The sequence below is a fragment of the Elgaria multicarinata genome, chromosome 3 (assembly GCF_023053635.1).
Source record: "Elgaria multicarinata webbii isolate HBS135686 ecotype San Diego chromosome 3, rElgMul1.1.pri, whole genome shotgun sequence".
In the NCBI taxonomy this organism is placed as follows: domain Eukaryota; kingdom Metazoa; phylum Chordata; class Lepidosauria; order Squamata; family Anguidae; genus Elgaria; species Elgaria multicarinata.
Window position 1 is genome coordinate 89,160,983 of NC_086173.1, and position 19,832 is coordinate 89,180,814.

The window sequence follows — 19,832 nt, forward strand, 5'->3', positions numbered from 1 at the left end:
GAGCATCAAGCTAGTTCATGCAGGCCCTTCCCTACCTCTTTTTGCATGAGCTAGTAAAGCTAACCAGAAACAGATGGCTTATTGTGACTTGGGATCCTGGCTTGTTGCTTGCTTCTAATAGGTTTGTGAGAAACAAATTGGGATCCTGGGTTCAGACATCCATTTCTGGTTAGTTTTACCTGCTCATGTGAAGGGAGAAGCAAAGCAAGAGTAAACAGGTTGCATGCACAACCACACCACTTTTTCACAGTACACCAGGATAAGGCAGGAATCCTGGCTTACTTTTATGTGAGAACATGGCCAGTGTCTTTTTTAAAAACACACACACACACACACACACACACCTGGCTCTTCATTGTAAGAGAATAAATGGAGTAAGAAATGGCAAGGGTTAGGGGGAAACCAAAATACAAAATGTGTAGCAAGACTAAATGAGTTAAGAATAAAACAGATTGGGTCTTTAATGCACATTTTATATTTAAACTGGATATACGCATTAATAGTCGGATTAAGTATAGAAATCTATTCACAGAGGATATCCGTAGTTAAATTATGGAACTCACTACCACAGGATGTAGTGATGGCCACCAATTTGGATGGCTTTAAAAGGGGATTGGATAAATTCCTGGAGGCAAAGGCTATCAAGGGCTACTAGCCCTGATGGTTGTGTGCTATCTCCAGTATTTGAGGCAGTAAGCCTGTGTGCACCAGTTGCTGGGAAACATGGGTGGGAGGGTGCTGTTGCACCATGACCTGCTTGTTCATCCCTGGCCGATGGCTGGTTGGCCACTGTGTGAACAGAGTCCTGGACTAGATGGACCCTTGGTCTGATCCAGCCTGGCCGTACTTACGTTCTTATCCGCCTAAATGCACCTGCTGAATTGCGGGGCCACAGGATGGGAGAACCTCCCCATCGCAAGCTTGCCAATGGCGCTTTTCTGACCTTCTGATAATCGGCTGGGCATGACTGAAAGGGCAGGTCCAGGCTGAAAACTGCAGGGCAACGAAATGGTTGAACAAGGGGCGCCGTGTTATGCATACAGCAGCAATTTTTATTCGTAATTTAACCCATGTCTAAGCTATAAAATGTGCTTTTATGAGCAATATATAGTATGTGCCGTACATCTGTGACGCATTAGGCTTGCATGCAAGCTTGGGAGTGTGCTAATGGGCAGCCACCTCCCCTATGCATGCTTAACAGGGAGAGAACAGAGAAGCAAATTTACTGTATATGTCATAAACCCATAAAACACTCGCCTAAACACTCCCTCCCCTCCCCAAATGAAAAATGGAAGTGTTTGAGAGCATTTTTCTTCTTCTTCTTTCGTTGTGCCTTTCCCCAGCGACTCTAATCCCAGCCTACAGGCTGCTTCCATCCTTCAGCCCACACAATGGAAAGCCATGGGGTTGCCTTCAAGGAGGCAGAAAGCAGAGCTGTAGAGGAGCTTACATGGGCTTAATTGATGGAAGGCGCAGCTTAGTCATAAAGCTGTATGTCAGCTTTTCAACCACAACTCGCTTCTAAATCTCAGTAGGAAGTGATCTGACCATGACAAGGAGCTAGATGTTACATCTCCCACTTTCAGATCCTCCTCCTGCCCAGTTGAGAAACCCAAATGTCCTGCTACATTCGTTGAGCAATGACATGTTGGGACCAGCCCCATTGCTGTAATGATGGCAGTGATGTGGGGCAGAAAAAATTCCAAAATTGATTTTTCCTCCCCAGTGCTTTATTTTTCTACAGAAAATTTTCAATTTCATACGTTCATTAGTAGCAATCAATGAGTGCCAATCGCAAATGCAACAATGGGCCAGCTTGGCAGTTTCAAAGTCGTAATTCATGTTTTTCAGGTGATTACCTGTATTAAGTATGTTGGAGAATACATATAGGTCATTGAAACACATCATGGAACTAATAAGTCATGACAGTGAAACTGATTCGGTATCCAGGATGCTTGGAGAAGGGGGCAGGAGACAGTTAACTTTTTGGAGGCACATTTTGCTGTAAAGATGCAAGAGAATTTGAATCACAATGGAATGAAGGCTGGTTGTAACTTCCTCTAAGGGGTTTCCCCTCCACTAGCACCGTGTGTGTGTGCACACGCGTCATCCACACGTTCTTGCCCATTCACACCACAGTTGGCTTCCTTTATCTTGTAGGAATTAGCAACCTGTCCACTCCTTGCTCGTGCCCCTCCCGTTTTCCACCAATACTCCATATCTCGTTAAAGTTCAGCGTAGCAGGTTGGAAAACCCTATCCCTGGGCTTTGTGTCTTAGCACTGCTGACGATAGATGTTGGGTTCCTTGGCCACCTGATGGATTCCTTTGGAAAGGCTACTTTGAAGTGTGCTGAGCCGCTACCCTTCCTAACCCTTGTCTGTGCACTCTTTCTCTCTGCAGTCCCTCTTAAAAGGTTTCTCAGGTCATTTGAAGGTCCCAACATCCACTGTGGCGAAGGGTGCCGCCCCTGTGCTATCCAAACAGGGCTCTGGAAAAGCTGGTATTCCTGTCATCAGTGCCCTGGCAAAGCTTTCTGGGAAAGCGTCCCCTGCTGACAGCTCATCAAGTGATAGCAGTGGTTCAGACACAGATGCTGAGGAAACAGTCGGCACGAAGGCAGGTTAGTCTTGGAAGAGGAATCCTTGCAGACAGAGGAACACTCAAATATTTCTGTAACTATATGATGTGGGCATAAGCCTCCGCAAAGCACTTGCCAGAAGCAAATGCCTTCTGAGAGCTCCTGTTCTCACCCCTTTTCGACTCTGGGGAGCGGGGCTCTCAACACAACAAGCATCTCCTGCTGCTTTTGCCTGCTCCAAAGTTCACAATGGCTTGAAAACTCCCCTGAGAGCTGTCACATGGAGAGAACGTACACGTGAGTGTGAGGGACAGAGAGAGCCACAGATTTGTGGACCCTTGTATGGGCATGTCCTGTAATGGGCTCAGTGACTCACTACAAATGAATCTATGGATGGTGAGTGTTTTCCAAAGTAAGGCTGCCTTCTTGGACAATGTTAAGAAATTTTGAGACTAGAGCAGAACAGCTATCATGATGTATACAGGTCAATGGGCTTTTCCATTTTTCAAATTAGCGTGTTATGCCTGTTTTGCATTCTTAATGAAATCTTGAGGTAACATTTTTACAAAAGGGGGGGGTTGTAGTTTTTCCCTTATAAAATTCTTACTGTGCTCTCAGTTTCAAAAAGGGTCTACCATCACAAAAGGAACTGGTGTACGTAGATCAGCTCTGAGTCACTGGTATTAGACCTTCTGTCTAGTGAAATTGTCCACCTTGAGTACCATGCAGACAGACTGCCTTGCTGGGTTTGGCCCTATGCCACAAGCTGATTTACGCAGCCATGGTTCCCTGCGTATAAATAGGGTTGATCTAGAGGAGAATTACTGATTTTCATGTGTTGGGTACTTTTAGGTCCAGGTCCTCAGCTTGGACCAAACCACTGAATGCCGCCGCATACTTCTTCTCTTGCCTTATAGCACCAGAGCTGCCTCTTCGCTTTTAAGATAGCACTTTACGTTCTGATGCCATATTGCGGCCTAGTAGTTGTTTTTTCTTCAGAGAAGCAGCTGAAGTCGTAGGAAATTAGCTGGCTCCCTTCTGCTAATACAGCAGTTATTCAGCTTTTCATTTGAAAGTATGGAAAAGTGATGCTTGTTTTTTTAAAACAGGGATCAGCATTGCATGGGACATAGTATCATAGAATCATAGATCATACAATAGAGTTGGAAGGGGCCTATAGGCCATTGAGTCCAATCCCCTGCTCAATGCAGGAATCCATGCATTAAAGCATCCCTGACAGATGGCTGTCCAGCTGCTTCTTGAAGGCCTCTAGTGTCGGAGAGCCCACAACCTCCCTAGGTCATTGGCTCCATTGTCGTACTGCTCTAACAGTCAGGAAGTGTTTCCTGATATCCAGCCAGAATCTGGTTTCCTGTTGCTAGCCGTCTCATACAGGACTTAGATGTTTGAATGCAGTAGTGGGCAAACTTGTATCCGTTCTGATGTTGTCCTCCAACTCCTATCAGGGATCCAGAAATCAATTAGTCAATCTCTCTCTCTCTCTCTCTCTCTCTCTCTCTCTCTCTCTCTCTCTCTCTCTCTCTCTCTCTCTCTCTCTCACACACACACACACACACACACACACACACACACACACCCCTCCCTCCCTCTCCATGTGTCAGATCTCAGGGGAGATTTCAAGCCACTGTGAGTCTGAAAGCCAGCATGGCAAATGGTCAAAGACTTTAAGCGTTGCAATCCAACAGCATTTGGAGGGCTGCAGGTTCCTTATCCCTGATTTAATGCATCGTCTCGATTTTTCACCAACAAGCTGCTTTTAAAAGCAGGTAGTCCCGTGCACTTAGCTCAGCTTTTCCAGATTATGGTTGCCTGAAGAAAACTATACAAAGGTTAGCACTTTGGAGCTTGGGTGTCTGGAATACAAGGCTGTCCTTACCCACCCATTTATGTCCTAGGATTATATCTTCAGCTTCTGTGATCAAGACGAATGCTTAAAATAAGGGCCGCCTCATTTTGACAGGCCCACCAGTCAGTCTTCTGCTGCCACCTGTTGGACAATTCCAGAAACACGGTTGTCTATTTTTACCTCGAGTGCTGCTCTGATGCCCCCCTTGGGCAGGTTGCCTGAAGGGAATAACTGATCGGTGTTGGCTTTGCAGATTTGTCCCGAGTGTACCAGCCAAGGGAGGGTTTGGCATAGCTTTGTGTCGAACATCCCTCCCTTTTCCTGCCGCCTGCTGAAATTGTTCTACAGCTCGCTAAAGGAACAAACTAGGAAGCCTCGGCGAAGAAAATAGCAAAGGGGAACTTTATGTCTTGCTAAGAGCTGGAGAAAAATGGGCTGCAGAAAATGGCCTTTGGGTTGGGTCCCCTGTTGGCTGCATGGCTGCCCTGTTAATGCTGAGGCAACATGAAGTTTCAGAGGCTCTACCTTGGTTCTGGTGCCATTCATTTTACTAATAAACTGAAAAGTTAATGAATCCCACCTCTTTGAAATGTTAGTAATAACTGAATAACATAGGATGTTTTACCACATAGACCAGATTTCTCTAACCCAGCGCCCTCCAGGTGTTTTGGAGCACAATTCCCAGCATTCCTGCACATTGGCCATGCTGGCTGGGACTGATGGGAGTTGGAAATCCAAAACGTCTGGAAGGCACCAGGTTGGAGAAGGCTGGCATAGATCCTTGTACACCTATATCGTGCCTCCTTTCCATTATGAAGCTCAAGGTCACCTACATGGGTATCCCAGGTGTTGTCCCACCAGATCCAGCCCCACTTCACTTCAGAAAAGCGGCTGTATCATGTGCCTCCAGACCAGTGATTCTGTAAAGGGCAGAGTGGCTCATCAGTTTTCAGACACCTGGCAGGCCGATGCCTTTGGGAAATCAGGGGCAGAAGAGCAGAGTGCATGATGGGATGTGTGGAGCAGCACCCCCATCATAATTTGTGTGAACCGCCCAGAGAGCTTCAGCTATCGGGCAGTATAAAAATGCAATAAATAAATAAAAAATAAACTCTTTGGGGAAAGCTTCAGGTCCATTTTGGACATGCTAAATTCCAATGATCTTCTATGCCATCCATAGAAGTGTACAACTGAAATACCTGTTTGGGTGACTTGCTTTAAAGCTATTATGCCACCAAAAAGCAGTCCGGCCATTGGTGGTTTCCTGGAGCAACTCACAAATAGCCATGCTCCTGACTCTATATGTGACCATGGGCTTCAGCATGGGAAGTATGCACCCAGGACCACTCCCTTCATCGTAGTGGACAGATCTCTCTTGCAGGTTGTGTATGCATAAGTCTAGCCTTTTCCTTTTCTCCTTGTAACATTTCATCCTAAGCTTAGTTACTAATTTGGGGCACGGCACAATTTACCTGTGGAGCTGCACTGTTGATGAGTTGGGAGGCATTCAGCCGGCGTCAGCTTCTCTGTGGCTACTGAGACAGACGGTAAAGAGCACTTGTCACCGTTTGTTTCCATTTGTTTCCACAGGGATGAGCTCCTTGCCCTCCTCTGGAAAGGAAGTGGCTGCGGCCAAGACGAGTAAGGGGGCCGTGGCAGGGAAAAGAGGACCAGGCGTAAAGGCCAAAGCCCCTGCAATCAAGAAAGCAAAGGCTCAGAGCAACGGGAAAGCTAAAGGAACGGCTGCAATGCAATTGACGCTGCCCCCGTCGGCCAAAGCTGGCCCTGCGGATAGCAGCTCCGACAGCGAACAAGAGGCTGCCCCCCACGTTCCTGGGGCAGGAGCCCCAGAAGTCACCCCTGTTGTAGCGCCGAAGACACCAAAAACAGCAAAGCCTACTAAGGCTGGAGCGAAAGAGAAGCCGTCCAAGAAACGAAAACCCGCAACTGGGGAGGCTGGCGCTGGGGAAACCAAAACGAAGAAACTTAAACTCCAGAGTGACCCACAGAAGCTGGCGAAGAAGAAGAAGAAGTCGAAGAAGAAATCCAAGTCCCCGAGCAGCGCCAAAACGCCCAAGGAGAAGGATGGGAAAGAAAAGAAATCCAAAAAGAGTAAGAGCACCTCCTGCGTGCGCGTATCTGAACTCCGGGCTCATTGATGTTCCCAGTCTTTCTTGGGTTTCCTCTGCTCAGCACACTCTGCTGCCCCCAGGTGGGCTCATGGGGTATTGCTTGCCAGCAACAAAGCTTAATCTGCCCTTGAGCTAGTCACCGGAGGGGAGTCCTCAGCATTTCAGGCAGACGACTCTATAGAGGAGGGTCTATTAAGCAGGTGCCGCCTTGGCAGCCTCACCCAAGCCCAAAGGTGGCTTTGGGCTTCCCAGGACTTAACGGTGGTGCTGGGAACAGTATTTGGCGCTTGAAACAGCTGGCAGTAAGAGGAACCGTGCAGCAAATGAAGCCCACCCCATTCCCCTTGGGCTTCAGAGTCCATCCATATGTACCCCTTGGTTCCACTTCTGCTTCCAGCTTTAGACCCCAAAGAGAGTTAAGGGGAAGAGGCCAGGCGGTGGTCTCCTCCACTTGTGCTCAGCAGGAGCCTACTCTCCTTTCTTCTGCTCCTCCTGCAGTCCTTTTTCCCGACTCAAAGGCCTGACTCCATTCTAACCAGTCTTGTGCCTCCAGTTCTTCTCAGCCTCTTCCTTCTCTTCCCTTCCCTCACGGCCGGACTTACTCTGCTGTGACTACCTGCCCTTCTCTGCCCTAATCCCAGGCTGAGCTGTGGTCAGGCTGTCTCCAGTAACATGGTCCAAACCCAGGCATCAGGGACTCCTTCCTTTCTCTTCCTCCCAAGCTGGATTATGATTATGATGATTAGTAGTAGTAGTAGTAGTAGTAGAACTAGTATCCCGCCTTTTTCCCAGTACTGGGACTCAAGGCGGTGTACAAGATTAAAACATGTACAATTAAAACGTATAAATATAAATTACAAAAGTTAAAATAGAAGTAAACCTACAGTAAAATTAAAACATGTTAAAAAATTTAAAAACTGTAGCAGGTTAAAAGAGGGGGATCCAATACATTACCGCAGGTCCGGTATAGTTCCAAAAGCCTGCTGGAACAAAAAAGTTTTTGCCTGCCTCCGAAAGTGTAGCACAGAGGGAGCCAGCCCAGCCTCCCTGGGAAGGGAGTTCCAGAGCCTTGGAGCAGCCACCGAGAACACTGTAGACCCAGTATTGCTTTGGCTACTCCTGTTTAGTATGTCCCTTTAACTCATGGGACTATGCTACATACTGTCCAAGTTACATTGTTTGTGTTTTGGTGGTGCCGCATTTCTTTTTATTGCGCGCTGCTTTGGCTGTGGGGTTTTAATGGGAAAGCAGCATAGAAATACAACTCAAAAGCAAAAACAAACAAGCCTAATCCACTCTAACACTTTATCCCCATCATATTGGCCTCCTCTTGTTACCTGTTGCCTTCCCCAGGATGCAGGTTTGGGGTTGGTTCACTGCCAGTGTTTTGAGCAGCAAAATCTTTCCTGTTAAAACTGTGCCACTGCACAAAACCTCATTCTCTACTGTACCTCTGAGTATCTGGGGACAAATGCCACATATGGGCATCGTGCCCCATAAGAAGCACCACCCTCACGTCCAGGGTGCATCTGCACATGTGGGATGTCTGCATGCACTCTCAGCACTGACCTGCTTCTCTGAACGCACGCCCACCCGCTCCACATAGCAAGGCAGACACAGCAGGGAGACACAGCAGGGAGGAGGAGACCGCTGGACTACTTTAAGTGGCAGGGCATTTGCATAGCCGGAGAGGCAGGAAATGGCATCCTTCGCTATTATGGGGGAAAGAGTTCTGCCTTTAAAGCTGAAATGGAGGCTGCTTTCCCAGCTCCAGGCATATATGCTTGTGGTCTTCACAGACAGCGCAAAAACGCATGCTTCAGCTCCAAGGGCGGCTGGGGTCCTTTTGTTGCACAAAACAGTAATTGGGTAAGTCATGAATATCTGTGCAGATGACTCAACAACATTAAGCCTGCATTTAAACGCTGAGAGCTTCTGCTGTTCTCACAGAGAAAGAGGGAGTTACTGATTTGCTCTTCATCATTCTGTTGAAAGGGCAGCTCAGGCCTATGGGTAGTTTCTGTATGTTGCTCTTCCTTGTATTTTTCGTTCGCTCTGCTGGCTCCTACAGGAGAGGCAGTTGCAGCCCTCCTCTAGCAAAGGATGTGAAAGGGAAATGGAATGGGTGGAAAAGAGAGCCACGGGAGGGTTTCTGATGGAGCTGACTAACCCTTGCAGGGCACATTTGTGGGGTAGAGATTCTGGCAGGTGTAACGTAACACCTCCCCGCCCTTTTGAAAAAGTTATTTGCACACAGCTTTCTTGATTTGCTTCCCTTGATTGGTGTCTGCGTAGATGGGGGTGACATTGATCCACAAACTGGGGGAGCAAATCATGAATGTAAAACGGAATTGGGGTGTCCTGTGTCTGCGCTGAAGCCTGTTCGTAATCAGCCAGGCAAGGCAAGCCTTCAGGCTGGTCCCTCGATGGACCTGAGCTGTTTGAATGCCTCTTGCATGGAATGACTGGAATGTTCCCTGGCCTACTTTGGATTCTGCTGTGCATTCCTCAAGGCTGACATTTACAGACCCCCTAATTAGTGAGGGCAGCAAAATTCTGAGCCTCAAAAAACCCCATTCTCCAACTCTTCTGAAAATTTCTCACATTAACACCGTTTCAGTGGCTTTGCTGTAAGGAACAGTCTGCATCCATGGTCCTTCCCTTCACTGCTTTTCTTAGGTCTGCTTCACACACGTGCACTGGTCTAAGAAACAACCTGTAGGTTGTCACATACGAAGACCCTGCAAGTGCTTTCTCTTTAATTTTCGGGTGTCCACTATATTCTGCATTCCACCTTCCTCCCCAACCGCTGCAACCACCGCCTTTCCCCCCATTTCTCTCTTATTTATACATTTATTTAAAACATTTTTATAGCGGCACCTCACCATTTCCGGCATCGTGGCGCTTTACAATAAAAACACATGAAACAGTTTAAACAGTTTTGCAGTTTAAACACAAGGCAGCTTGCCATTTAGAGCACTCGGAAGCCACATTAAAACTCAAGCCGCCACTCCCCCAAACTCTTGTGTAAATAAAAACGCTTTACATAGACTAGACATTTAAAACGGTGCACGGTGGGGGCCTGTCTAACTTCACTGGCAGATCATTCTGTAGCCGGGGGGCAGCAACCGAAAAAGTCCTGCCCCCCCCCCTGCACATTCTAATTTGTAGCAGGGGACCATCAGGGCACCCTGTTCCTGTGAATGTGTCTGCCGGTAGTGGGACACTGGGGTGAGGCGGGCACTCAAATAACCAAGGCTTAAGCGGTGCAGAGCTTTATAGACAGTAAGTGCACCCTAGCAGCTACTTGCAGCCAGTGGAGCTCTCAAAGTACTGGAGTAATAGAAGACCACTTCAGGAGCCCCTTGACCAACCTGGCTTGGTGAGATGTTAGTGATTAAGGCCCCACTGAGCCACAAGTTCTGAGAACCCTGTTTTGCTAGCCTGGATAATTGGAGATGATGTGCTCCCTGCCATATTTGAGTGATCTCAAACACCATACTGCATCCATTCAGCCTATGTCCCAGCAGGACAGAACCTGCTTCCGGAGCATCCCCTATCTCTGGACCTTCCCTTACAAAAGAGGATCCATTGGTAAAGGGTGGCCTTTCTCTGCTGGAGATAATTGCCTCTCAAAACTGTGGGGATGTGTTTCTAGCTATTCCCCCCTAGACTAGCCTTTAGCCACATGGTGCCCTTCAGATGTATTAGACATCAACCCCCTGGCTGGAGATGATGGATAGTATTTCTTTGCTTTGTATCCCCAGCTTTCTATCAAGAAAATGGCATCAAGTTAGCTTAAAACCATAGATAAAAACTTGATTAAAAGAGTAATAAGACAAATACGTTAAAGCACAACACCTGCTTATATGCCAAAGGCCTGCTTGAATAAACAGGCCTTTGCCTGTGGGAGGAAGGACAACAGAGAGGGTGCCAACGCAGTACACCTGGAGGGGGAAAGCTGGTCTAGATCTAGGCCATCCACAGCTCCCTCTTGGCTCCTGCATTAAGAACACAGGAAGAACCTTATATTGAATCAGACCTTTGGTCCATCTAACCCAGTATCATTGACACTGACTGGCAGCAGCAGCTCAGTAAGGTTTTCAGGCAGGATTCTTTCCCAGTCCTACCTGGAGATGCCAGGGATTGAACATTGGACTTTCTGCATGCCAAGCAGGTGCCCCACCACTGAGCATGGGCCCTCCAAACATTGCATTTATGGACACGTATTTCTTAACCTTCTAAGGGAGAGAGGGATGTCTCTTTTGGCTACAAGGTCCCATGTTTCCATCAGCAACATCCATCAGAGCAACCGAACCTTCCCATCTTTGATTTTACCCTGTAAATGTTGGATCCCCTGGCAAGGGTAAAAGAAGCCTCGTGGGGTCCTGTTGGTTCTTAACATGATTCTGTTTAAAGCTTGTCAGGTCAGTCCAGCTCAGGACTTGCTTCTCACACTCTCTTGCTACACCATGTTGAGCAGCTAGGATATTTAAGCATTAAGCTTGTGGTTCCCTCTTGGTTATCCACTCAGACAGCATCAGCGCTCCCCTGCTTGTCTATGGCACTTCTTAGTAGCCGGCATCTTAAGATCAGGAGCTGACACCGGGGCTGCTTTTGAGTTTTCCTCTTGCCCTTTTGTGCTCCTCTATCCAAACCCAAACTACTCCTCTTTCAAGAGCCTTTGCAGGGAAAGCAGCAGCAGTCCTGGTGATCTCAAGAATGAATTCTCCAAAGAAGCTGACCAGGCATAAACATCTCCACAATCTTTAGGAGGTGGAAACCTAGGGAGGAATGACTATCTCTGCCTCTCCAGGTCACCTTCCCTCCCATGTGCACCCCTTGGAAAGAGACTTCTTGCTTATATATCTGTGCCTTTTCCCATTTTCATTTGCTGCCTCTCTTGGTGAAATCTCTCTTGGAGATTTCAATGAAATCTCTCTCTTGTGCTCCAGTGGGGAGTGCATATATCCAGACATTATCTGCAGCACCTCGCTTAGCAGCCTGCCTGGAAGGGGGGTGAAGAGATTATGACTTTTATTCATGGTAAACTGTACCAAGCTGGGGTCCCTGTCACCACACGGGGACTTCAGACCAACAACTTCGACATCAATAAGGTTTAATAAAACACAAACATGAATGAGAGCAATCCACAGTAAGCTCAGATAAATGAAAATAAAGCCCAAGATAAATTGTAGTCTGATAATACTAGCCCTAGGTACTCAGAGGAAACACCACCTCCTTTGTTGAGTGATCTAAATGTAGATATTTCCTTAATCTAGGAAAAGAGCCCTGCAGGTGACTGAATAGCTTGTTCTGCCTTAGCCTCCCTTTACTTTTTATAGGCAGCCAAGCAGACGTCAATTACTCTAGTTAATAATCCGTGACCTCAGGATTCTGTTTCCAAGTTTCAACAAGTCCCTTTCCACATTCAGACTTGTACAATCTTGTTTGTATGGGTTTTAGCCTGCATTTTGAGAGGGAGGGCACAGGAGCAAGCCAGCTAACTTCGCCCCTGTGCTGGTCCTTGTCTCTTGTCACCATATGATTGTCTTTAGTTTTCCTGACTGCCTTCATTAAAACAACTCTTTTATCTCCTGCATTTTTCCTCATGAGGCAATAAAACATGGAGTGAGAATCAAGGCATCGAACTAAGGTTAAACACAAATGTCTGTTCCCTGCCCAAGATATCACTAAACAGTGTTTTAACAGTTATCCATAAGAGCAATTAGGATATGAAAGTAATATAAAATAATGCATCTATCTGGTGGTTGGAGGGCACACTGTCCTTCCAGACATGTGGTTAGCCTGCACATTGCTTTCAAGTAAATCACGCTCCCAGAATCTGCCCAGGAGTCCAACTATGCTTGAAAGAAGGCGCATGCTCCCCACATGCCTTGTTTTCAAGCAAAATTGTCCCTCTTTTGCCACCATGCCTCAAAAGTTTTGACGGCAAACAGCCCGGAGGAAGCTGCATGCATGTTGCCCACCCCGATCTAAACTTTGCTTTCAACTCAGCCTTCCCTGGAGGCTAGATCCTCTGCAAGATTTTCTGTCTTGGCTTCTTCTGCTTTCTGGCTCTTTTCTTGCCTTCTGCTCGCCATCTTTATTTAAATACACTCTTATAACTCCCCCTACTCAACCTCTTGGCCAATGAGAAAGAAAGACTGTAGAAATTTGGTAAGTTTCTGGTTCCAATAGTAATTAGGTTTCTTTTTTCTGACTGATCTCTTGCATCCTTTGAACCCCCTTGGCAAGAAAACAATCATTTAATAACTAAACACAAACACAAAACGGCTAGACAGTTTTCATTCATTTACACCAATATTAATATTCCAGGACTTCTTTCTGCAATACACATCCCTTTGATGCGAAACTGAATGTTAGTGGGGAAGCAGCTGACTCAGTGTTGGATTTTTCCAGAAAAGACGCCCATAAAGTTTGGTTCTTTATCAGGATGACTTATAGTGGTAGTAATACTAGTAATTACCTTGTTCAATTGCTCCAGAAGACCCATTTTCTGATGCGAAGATACTGCAACTGTATCTTCACATCAGAAAATGGGTTCTGGAGCAATTGGGAAATCAGGTGTAAAAGTTCCTGCGTTTAAAATCCTTAAAGGTTGGGTGTGTGTTTTGTGACTGACTATAGCATTGCTTTTTGAAAAACCGTAATGTGACTCCCCCCTCCCCACCTAAATGTTTTGTAGAGAAAAAGAGCAAAAAGCTGGCATCCCTTACTGAAGATGAATCACAGAAGAAAAAGAAGAAAAAGAAGGTAAGAGGCCATTACAGCAGCTTACTTGATCCTCTAATGTAAACCTGTCTTGCATATGCAAAAATAGTCAAATTTCTTAGAAAGGTGTTGGGTGGGACCAATCCTTCTGTTTGTGTGAAGGCAATAACACCTTGAATGTGTCTTGACTCCAAGCAAAGCTTAGCTGAAGGTAACTTGGTGGCACTTAACAGTGAGCCAAAACCCAGGTCTTACAAAGTGGGATCTTGCTCTGCAAAAGCTGAAGGCACAATCTTAGGCTGCAGTCCTAAACAGATGTGCCAGGGAACAAGACCCAGGGGAGTCAGTTGGACGGGCCTTTGAGTGTGCTCTCTAGCAGTGCAATCCTATACATGCTTAAACAAACACCATTGAGTTCAATGGGACACATTCCTAGGTAAGTGTGTATAGTGTTGCACTTTCAGAATAATGTGGTTTGCCTTTAAGGTGCTCTAGGACACTCTTTTTTTTCTTCCAAAATGAGGTGTAGTGCAATCTGGTAGAATTTAGAGCAGGGGGGTTCCAACATGACATATGTGGGTGAACATGTACCCACCAGGGTCTTTCCTGGGGCCTACGCAAGGACCTGACCTCATCAAGACCAGAAAATGGTCTCTTGCACAGCCTGATGTTAATAATTCTGTCCCAGTGGGCTCCCAATCCTAAGGCCCATGGTTCCACTCCTCCTCAGTTTGTCACTTCTTTGAAAACATAGCCTATGAAGAGGGGTGCGGGTTTTCTTTCCTTCTTAAGCTATATTTTTAGGGGATGGGTTTTCTTTACCATGAAAAAAGGCCACCCATTCTCTTGTACCCATGTTGGGTGGGAAGACTTGCTCAGATGCAGCGTCCAGTGTGAGAACTGTCTACTAAGAGGCACCATGTCAGGTGGAAGGAGAGGTGAGGCTTCCAGCTCACTTCCACCCTACCCACCCCGCCATGCTAGCTTTGCACGTGTAGTGAATGTCACATTCAGACATATGTACTGTATGTTTCCCCTCACCCCTCACAGATCTGAGGCAGTACAATGCCAGAAGAACTGCATCCTGTTCCCTGGATGAGCTTTAACTCTGGCCACCTGGGAATTTTCAACAGAGTAGAGTTAGCATAGGCACCACCTGCACGTCAGCACCTGGACTGACACCACTTTCAGAACTGCTCAACTCATTTCAGTCTATTTGTATGTGCAGTGCAATGGAAAACTGCTACTGAATAAACCCATGAGATGTTTAACTTCGCTGAGTCATACTAAACTCTCAATAAGCTTGGGTAAGCTTATTCAATCTCATGGCCTCCAATATCATCTGTATGCCGATGATACACAATTATCTCTCTCATCTCCGGAACTTTCTCCTGATGTTCACGATCGTATCTCGGCATGTCTTTCAGATATCTCAGCCTGGCTGCTTCATCGTCGTTTGAAACTTAATATGGCTAAGACTGAATTGCTTGTTTTTCCTCCTAAACCTTCTCCTCACCTCTCATTCTCTCTTACTGTCAATGATGTTACGCTTACTCCGGTCAAGGAAGCTCGTAGTCTTGGCTTTATATTTGATTCCTCGCTCTCCTTTAGTCCTCATGTTGAGGCAGTAGCTAAATCCTGTCGCTTTTTCCTGTATAATATTGCCAGGATTCGACCATTTCTGTCTGTCTCTTCTGCCAAGACGCTTGTTCATGCACTGATTATTTCTCGGTTGGACTACTGCAACCTTCTTCTCTCTGGCCTTCCTTCTTCTCACATCAGTCCGTTGGTTTCTGTCCGCCACGCTGCCGCTAAGATCATCTTCTTGGCTCGCCGCTCTGACCATGTTACTCCACTTCTGAAATCTCTCCATTGGCTTCCTATTCACTTCAGAATCCAATATAAACTTCTCCTGTTGACCTTCAAAGCTTTTCATGGTCTAGCTCCGCCCTATCTCTCCTCTCTCATCTCACACTATTGCCCCACTTGTGCTCTTCACTCCTCTGGTGCCATGTTTCTCACCTGCCCAAGGGTCTCTACTTCCCTTGCTCGGCTTCGTCCATTCTCTTCTGCTGCCCCTTACGCCTGGAACGCTCTCCCAGAACATCTGAGATCTACAAGTTCAATCTCAGCTTTTAAAGCTCATCTAAAAACTTTTCTTTTCCCTAAAGCTTTTAAAACTTGATGTTACTCGGACTTTAGACTGTTAGTTATACTGTTAGTTTTTCCCTACCCTGTGCCTGTTTACCCTACCCAGTGCCTATTTGCATTCTCTCCCCCTCCTTATTGCTTTACTATGACTTTATTAGAATGTAAGCCTATGCGGCAGGGTCTTGCTATTTACTGTTTTACTCTGTACAGCACCATGTACATTGATGGTGCTATATAAATAAATAATAATAATAATAATAATAAACTGTGGGACTCTTTTTAGTCTGAATACTGTGATGGTGCATGATAAAACTGGTATAATCCTTTTAATACAGGGAACATCTGACCCTCCTAAACTTCATCACTTTTAGGCCGCATGGGTTTGAGATATGTATTTAGCCTAGAAGGCAATCTTTTAAAAAACAGAAAGAGTGGTAGTGATAGTTTTCCTGAACATGGATGTACTAGAAGGTGGCCTGAAGGATAAACTGGTTTGGGAAGACTGTCCATGTACAGCTCCTTGTTCGGCACCTAGCTCTTCTTGTATTCTTCACTAGGATAACAGGGGTGTTCTTTTGCTTTTGAGGTCTTCCAGAATCTCCAAAATGCAGCCATGAGCTGATACACTTGCCCGAACCTGACATGATCCCCACCCCTGGGGAGTTTGACGTCCTTCAGCCCAAATGAAAGACCAAACAGTGACCTTTTCCAGAACTACATTTTGCACTGGAGCATGAAATGTCATTGTGTGTGCCCTTTCCTAATGTTCGTGGTATTTCTTCAACAGGGCACTTGGCCAGTATGTGAGATGGAGGCAGGAGAGAGGGTAGGTGCATGCATGGGTGGCTGAGCCTAGGAAAAACTGGAAGGTCCTATTTCAACACCTGAATCTGGGTCTGTGTTCGCTGTGCCGTGAAATGAGCCAAGGACTTCCAAGGCAGCACCCGTTCTTGCTCTGCGCGTGTGTGTTTTTAAAAACAAAACCCCACACAAATCTAAATATCTTATTTTGGATTTCTTTCAGAAAACCGGTGTCCTTGAGGGAACGGCGTGAGCATGTAAGTAACATTAAGTGCTCTACTGATTTACTTTGTGTTAACATGTCAGATTTTAAATTTATGTCTCTCTCATTTTCTGGCTAGAATCCTTTGCTTAGGAAACACACCCATTCAAGGAAGTTGGGCTTTCCTTTCCTTCTATGAACACTTAATTTTAAAGCAGCCTGACCCATCTGGGTCCCTCCAGATGTTGCTGGATTACATCTCCCATAATCCCTGATCATTGGCCAATGCTGTCTGAAGCTGATGTGCGCTGCAGTTCAACATCTGGAGGGACTCAGGCTGGTAGAGGGCAATGCATATTTATATTTTATTTTTAAACATTAATAAGCTGCCTTTCTGGACCACATCCATCCATGGCAGTGAACAAGATACAAGTAAAGAAATAAGAGTGCAACAGTGTAAACAATATAAAAATAAATAATATGCTTGTGTTTTCAGAAAGATCCAGCCAATGTTTTCAGTCTCATTCCTTTAATAAAAAATAAATATCTAAACTTAGAGGTGGAAAAGGATATTGGGGGTGAATGGGGAAAGTTTTTCCCTTCTAGTGCTAGAATCTGACTGAGGTTTCTGCTTGTCTACTTTCACTGGTTAGAAGATAGGCAAACACGTATCTTTTCCACAACATCCTCAGGGCCTACCTATGGGCACTGATTGCACAGTGCAGTGTGGACTGGCTCAGCCAGACTTCACTTCGCGTGAGCTTCAGCAGCAGGACTCCCATTGGCCAAGTCAGGCACTGCAGGAAAAGGCATACCGGGAGTTGTAGTTTTTCTTTTCTGTGGGGACAAGGAAAATCATGACGACAGCTTCAAGGCGGCCCTGGCCATGCGTTAAGGGTGGTGAGAGAGAGTGAAGAAATAATTTAATTTGTTTTAAAGTTACCTCAAAGGCCTAGGACTGGCCTACTTTGCAGAGTCGTCATGAGGGTGAGAGAGGAAAAAAAGAAATGAATTTAATTTGTTTAAAGGTTAACTCACAGGCCTAGCACTGGCAGACGTATATCTTAGGGGGCCTGAGCAATGCTGGGTAGAAACTTGAAATTTGGCACACTGATAGGTATGGCTGTACAATGTACCAGAAAAATCTAAAAACATGAAATTTTCGATTTAAAGTATTTTTAAAGAATTTAATAAAAAACAGAGACTTATGCCTACAACTCCCAGCATGCCTTGGATATGCTGTACTGTAGTACAGATGGTTAATTTATACACGAGTTCATTTAACTAAAAAAAATAAAAATAAAAAGTGTCATGGTGTGTCTTCAGAGCACAGGTATGTCAGAAAAAAGGCCCAAGTCACCAGTGGCCTTGACCATCCTGGCTCTCTGCCAAAACCTGTTAAATGTAGATTTTATACAGTAAATTATGCCAATAAAGTATTCTGTGTTCTGGCTGCTTTCCTTTTTTCATAATAATAGCTTTGGAGCACATGCATACAACAGTTCCCCATGTCCACTAAGATCCGCTTCGCTACTATATGCTATTCAGATATCTGGGCAATGCCAGGTATATTTTGAAAACATATTTTTTAGGTTTGTATCATTTTTGGCTAGTAGAAAAGGTGTTATTATTATTATTTTTAAGTTTAGACTGCTGCTCTGGCCAAGGCATTTCAGGTAAAACAAAAAAATGTGGTTTATCACAAAGCTCTAATTTAAAATACAGTTCTTACTAACACAATTTTCCATTTATTCTAAGAAGACAATTTATTAACTCAACCAAATTAAAAAACAACAACAACCACCCTAAAGATGAGTAAGTCTCAGAGAAATTTCTTATTTATCAAATAAATGTTTAAAACATTATTAACAGACTTGAGCAACACTGGGCATATCAGCTAGTAATAAAATAAAATAATACAGTTGCAGACTGTGTTTTCCCTACTCATTGCTAGGCCCACCACTTACTGACAGGATCTCTCTCCTTGTAGCATAGAACTTTTTTAATATATTTTTCTTCCCAACTGTTTTTCTTGCAGTGGCTTCATAGCATGATGTGAAGAATGGAAATATCCTGGGAGCATTCAACAGAAAGGAACCGTTTTAACTTTTTTAAATAAAAGAGGACCTGAATGTGAAAGATTTCAATTAAAATCTTAATTTATAACTATTTTTTAACAGTGACTTTAGAGCTAAGCGTTGCTTGCAATTGACCTGGATCAGGGGTTGGGAAAGGGAGGCGCACTGATTGCATTGCCAAGAGAGATGATGTCGATCCTGTCACTATGGAAATGTAATATGAAAGAGCATGAAGCTGACTTTCATTGCTCAGTTCTTAATGCAGCATTTTCTTTTATTGACCTTTCCATTTTACTGACCCCTCAACCCTTAGGAGTTATATTTTTGAAAGGAAAACATCACCCTCCTTCTCTTCACCCTACTGAATTTCCAGTTAATTTCTATTTTGAATTTTGAACCCATGGACCTCCTCTTTCAATGTGAACCCATGTTCTTTCCAATATCTCTGCTCAGTATGTACAAAGCTTTGTTGTCCCAAGGTTGGCTTTTTGTCTTATCTTTTGTCTCTCTCTTTTTTAAAAAATAGAACACAATAAAAGATTGACTGGGGGGAAAAAGAGTGTGCATATCTTTGGAAACGAAAAATGAACAGATCTCTCTGCTATAGCTGAATGTACCTGAGGAATTTGGCTAACTACACACACCTGTGATTTTGTATTGAACCTGGTTGTGGTTTTTATTGTGTGTGTGTGTTCTTGGTTGTTGTTGTTTTTCATTTTTAAAGAGAAGCAAGTTTCCAGGCCTTGTGATTTGAAGGAGAAGTTTATGGAGACATGTCTCAGGGCAGGCCAGAGGACGGGCGGCTGCTGCAGGATTTGCTGTTGCTGGAAAGCAGAGCCAGTGGGGCTCTCTGGAGCACCCGCCATGTGCCACTGGGCAAGCAACAGCTCCAGAATTCCTCGCCACCCACACTCTCCCCCAAAGTATGGGAGAAGGTGGTCTTTCAAGGAGCTTGGTCCCAACCCGTAACGGGCTTCATAGATCATAACCAGCACGTTGAATTTTGCCTGGAAACAGACAAGTAGCCAGTGACACTGCTGGCCCCAACATTCTAGACCAGCTGATGTTTTCGGGGGCAGCCTCATATAGAGCACGTTGCCGTAGTCCAAACAGGATGTAACAAACACATGCGTGATCAGACATCTCTAGGAAGGGGGTAGTTGGCATGCTAGCCTCAGCTATACAAACTCATTTCTGGCCACCTTAAGAGATCTGGGTATGCAGTCCAGGAGTACATCCAAACCGTGAGCCTGAGTCCCTATTCCCTGAACAGCCTTTTGACTAAC

The 19,832-nt window shown here is 45.3% G+C and overlaps 1 protein-coding gene across 4 annotated transcripts in view; it reads left to right on the plus strand.

The window, feature by feature from the left end:
* TCOF1 (treacle ribosome biogenesis factor 1) overlaps nt 1-19,103 on the plus strand; it is a 72,120-nt gene extending 53,017 nt beyond the window's left edge. For 2 of the 4 annotated variants that reach the window (XM_063120861.1, XM_063120865.1), the window contains exons 14-17: nt 2,403-2,622; nt 6,038-6,559; nt 13,289-13,356; nt 16,253-16,388. In XM_063120861.1, coding sequence (XP_062976931.1) covers nt 2,403-2,622; nt 6,038-6,559; nt 13,289-13,356; nt 16,253-16,315 — 873 coding nt within the window. In that variant the 3' untranslated portion in view covers nt 16,316-16,388. Of the gene's footprint in view, nt 1-2,402; nt 2,623-6,037; nt 6,560-13,288; nt 13,357-16,252; nt 16,390-16,489; nt 16,524-18,506 lie in introns of those variants that run through there. The other 2 variants (XM_063120866.1, XM_063120862.1) reach the window with 2 other exon arrangements.
* Nucleotides 19,104-19,832: the final 729 nt, after the last annotated feature.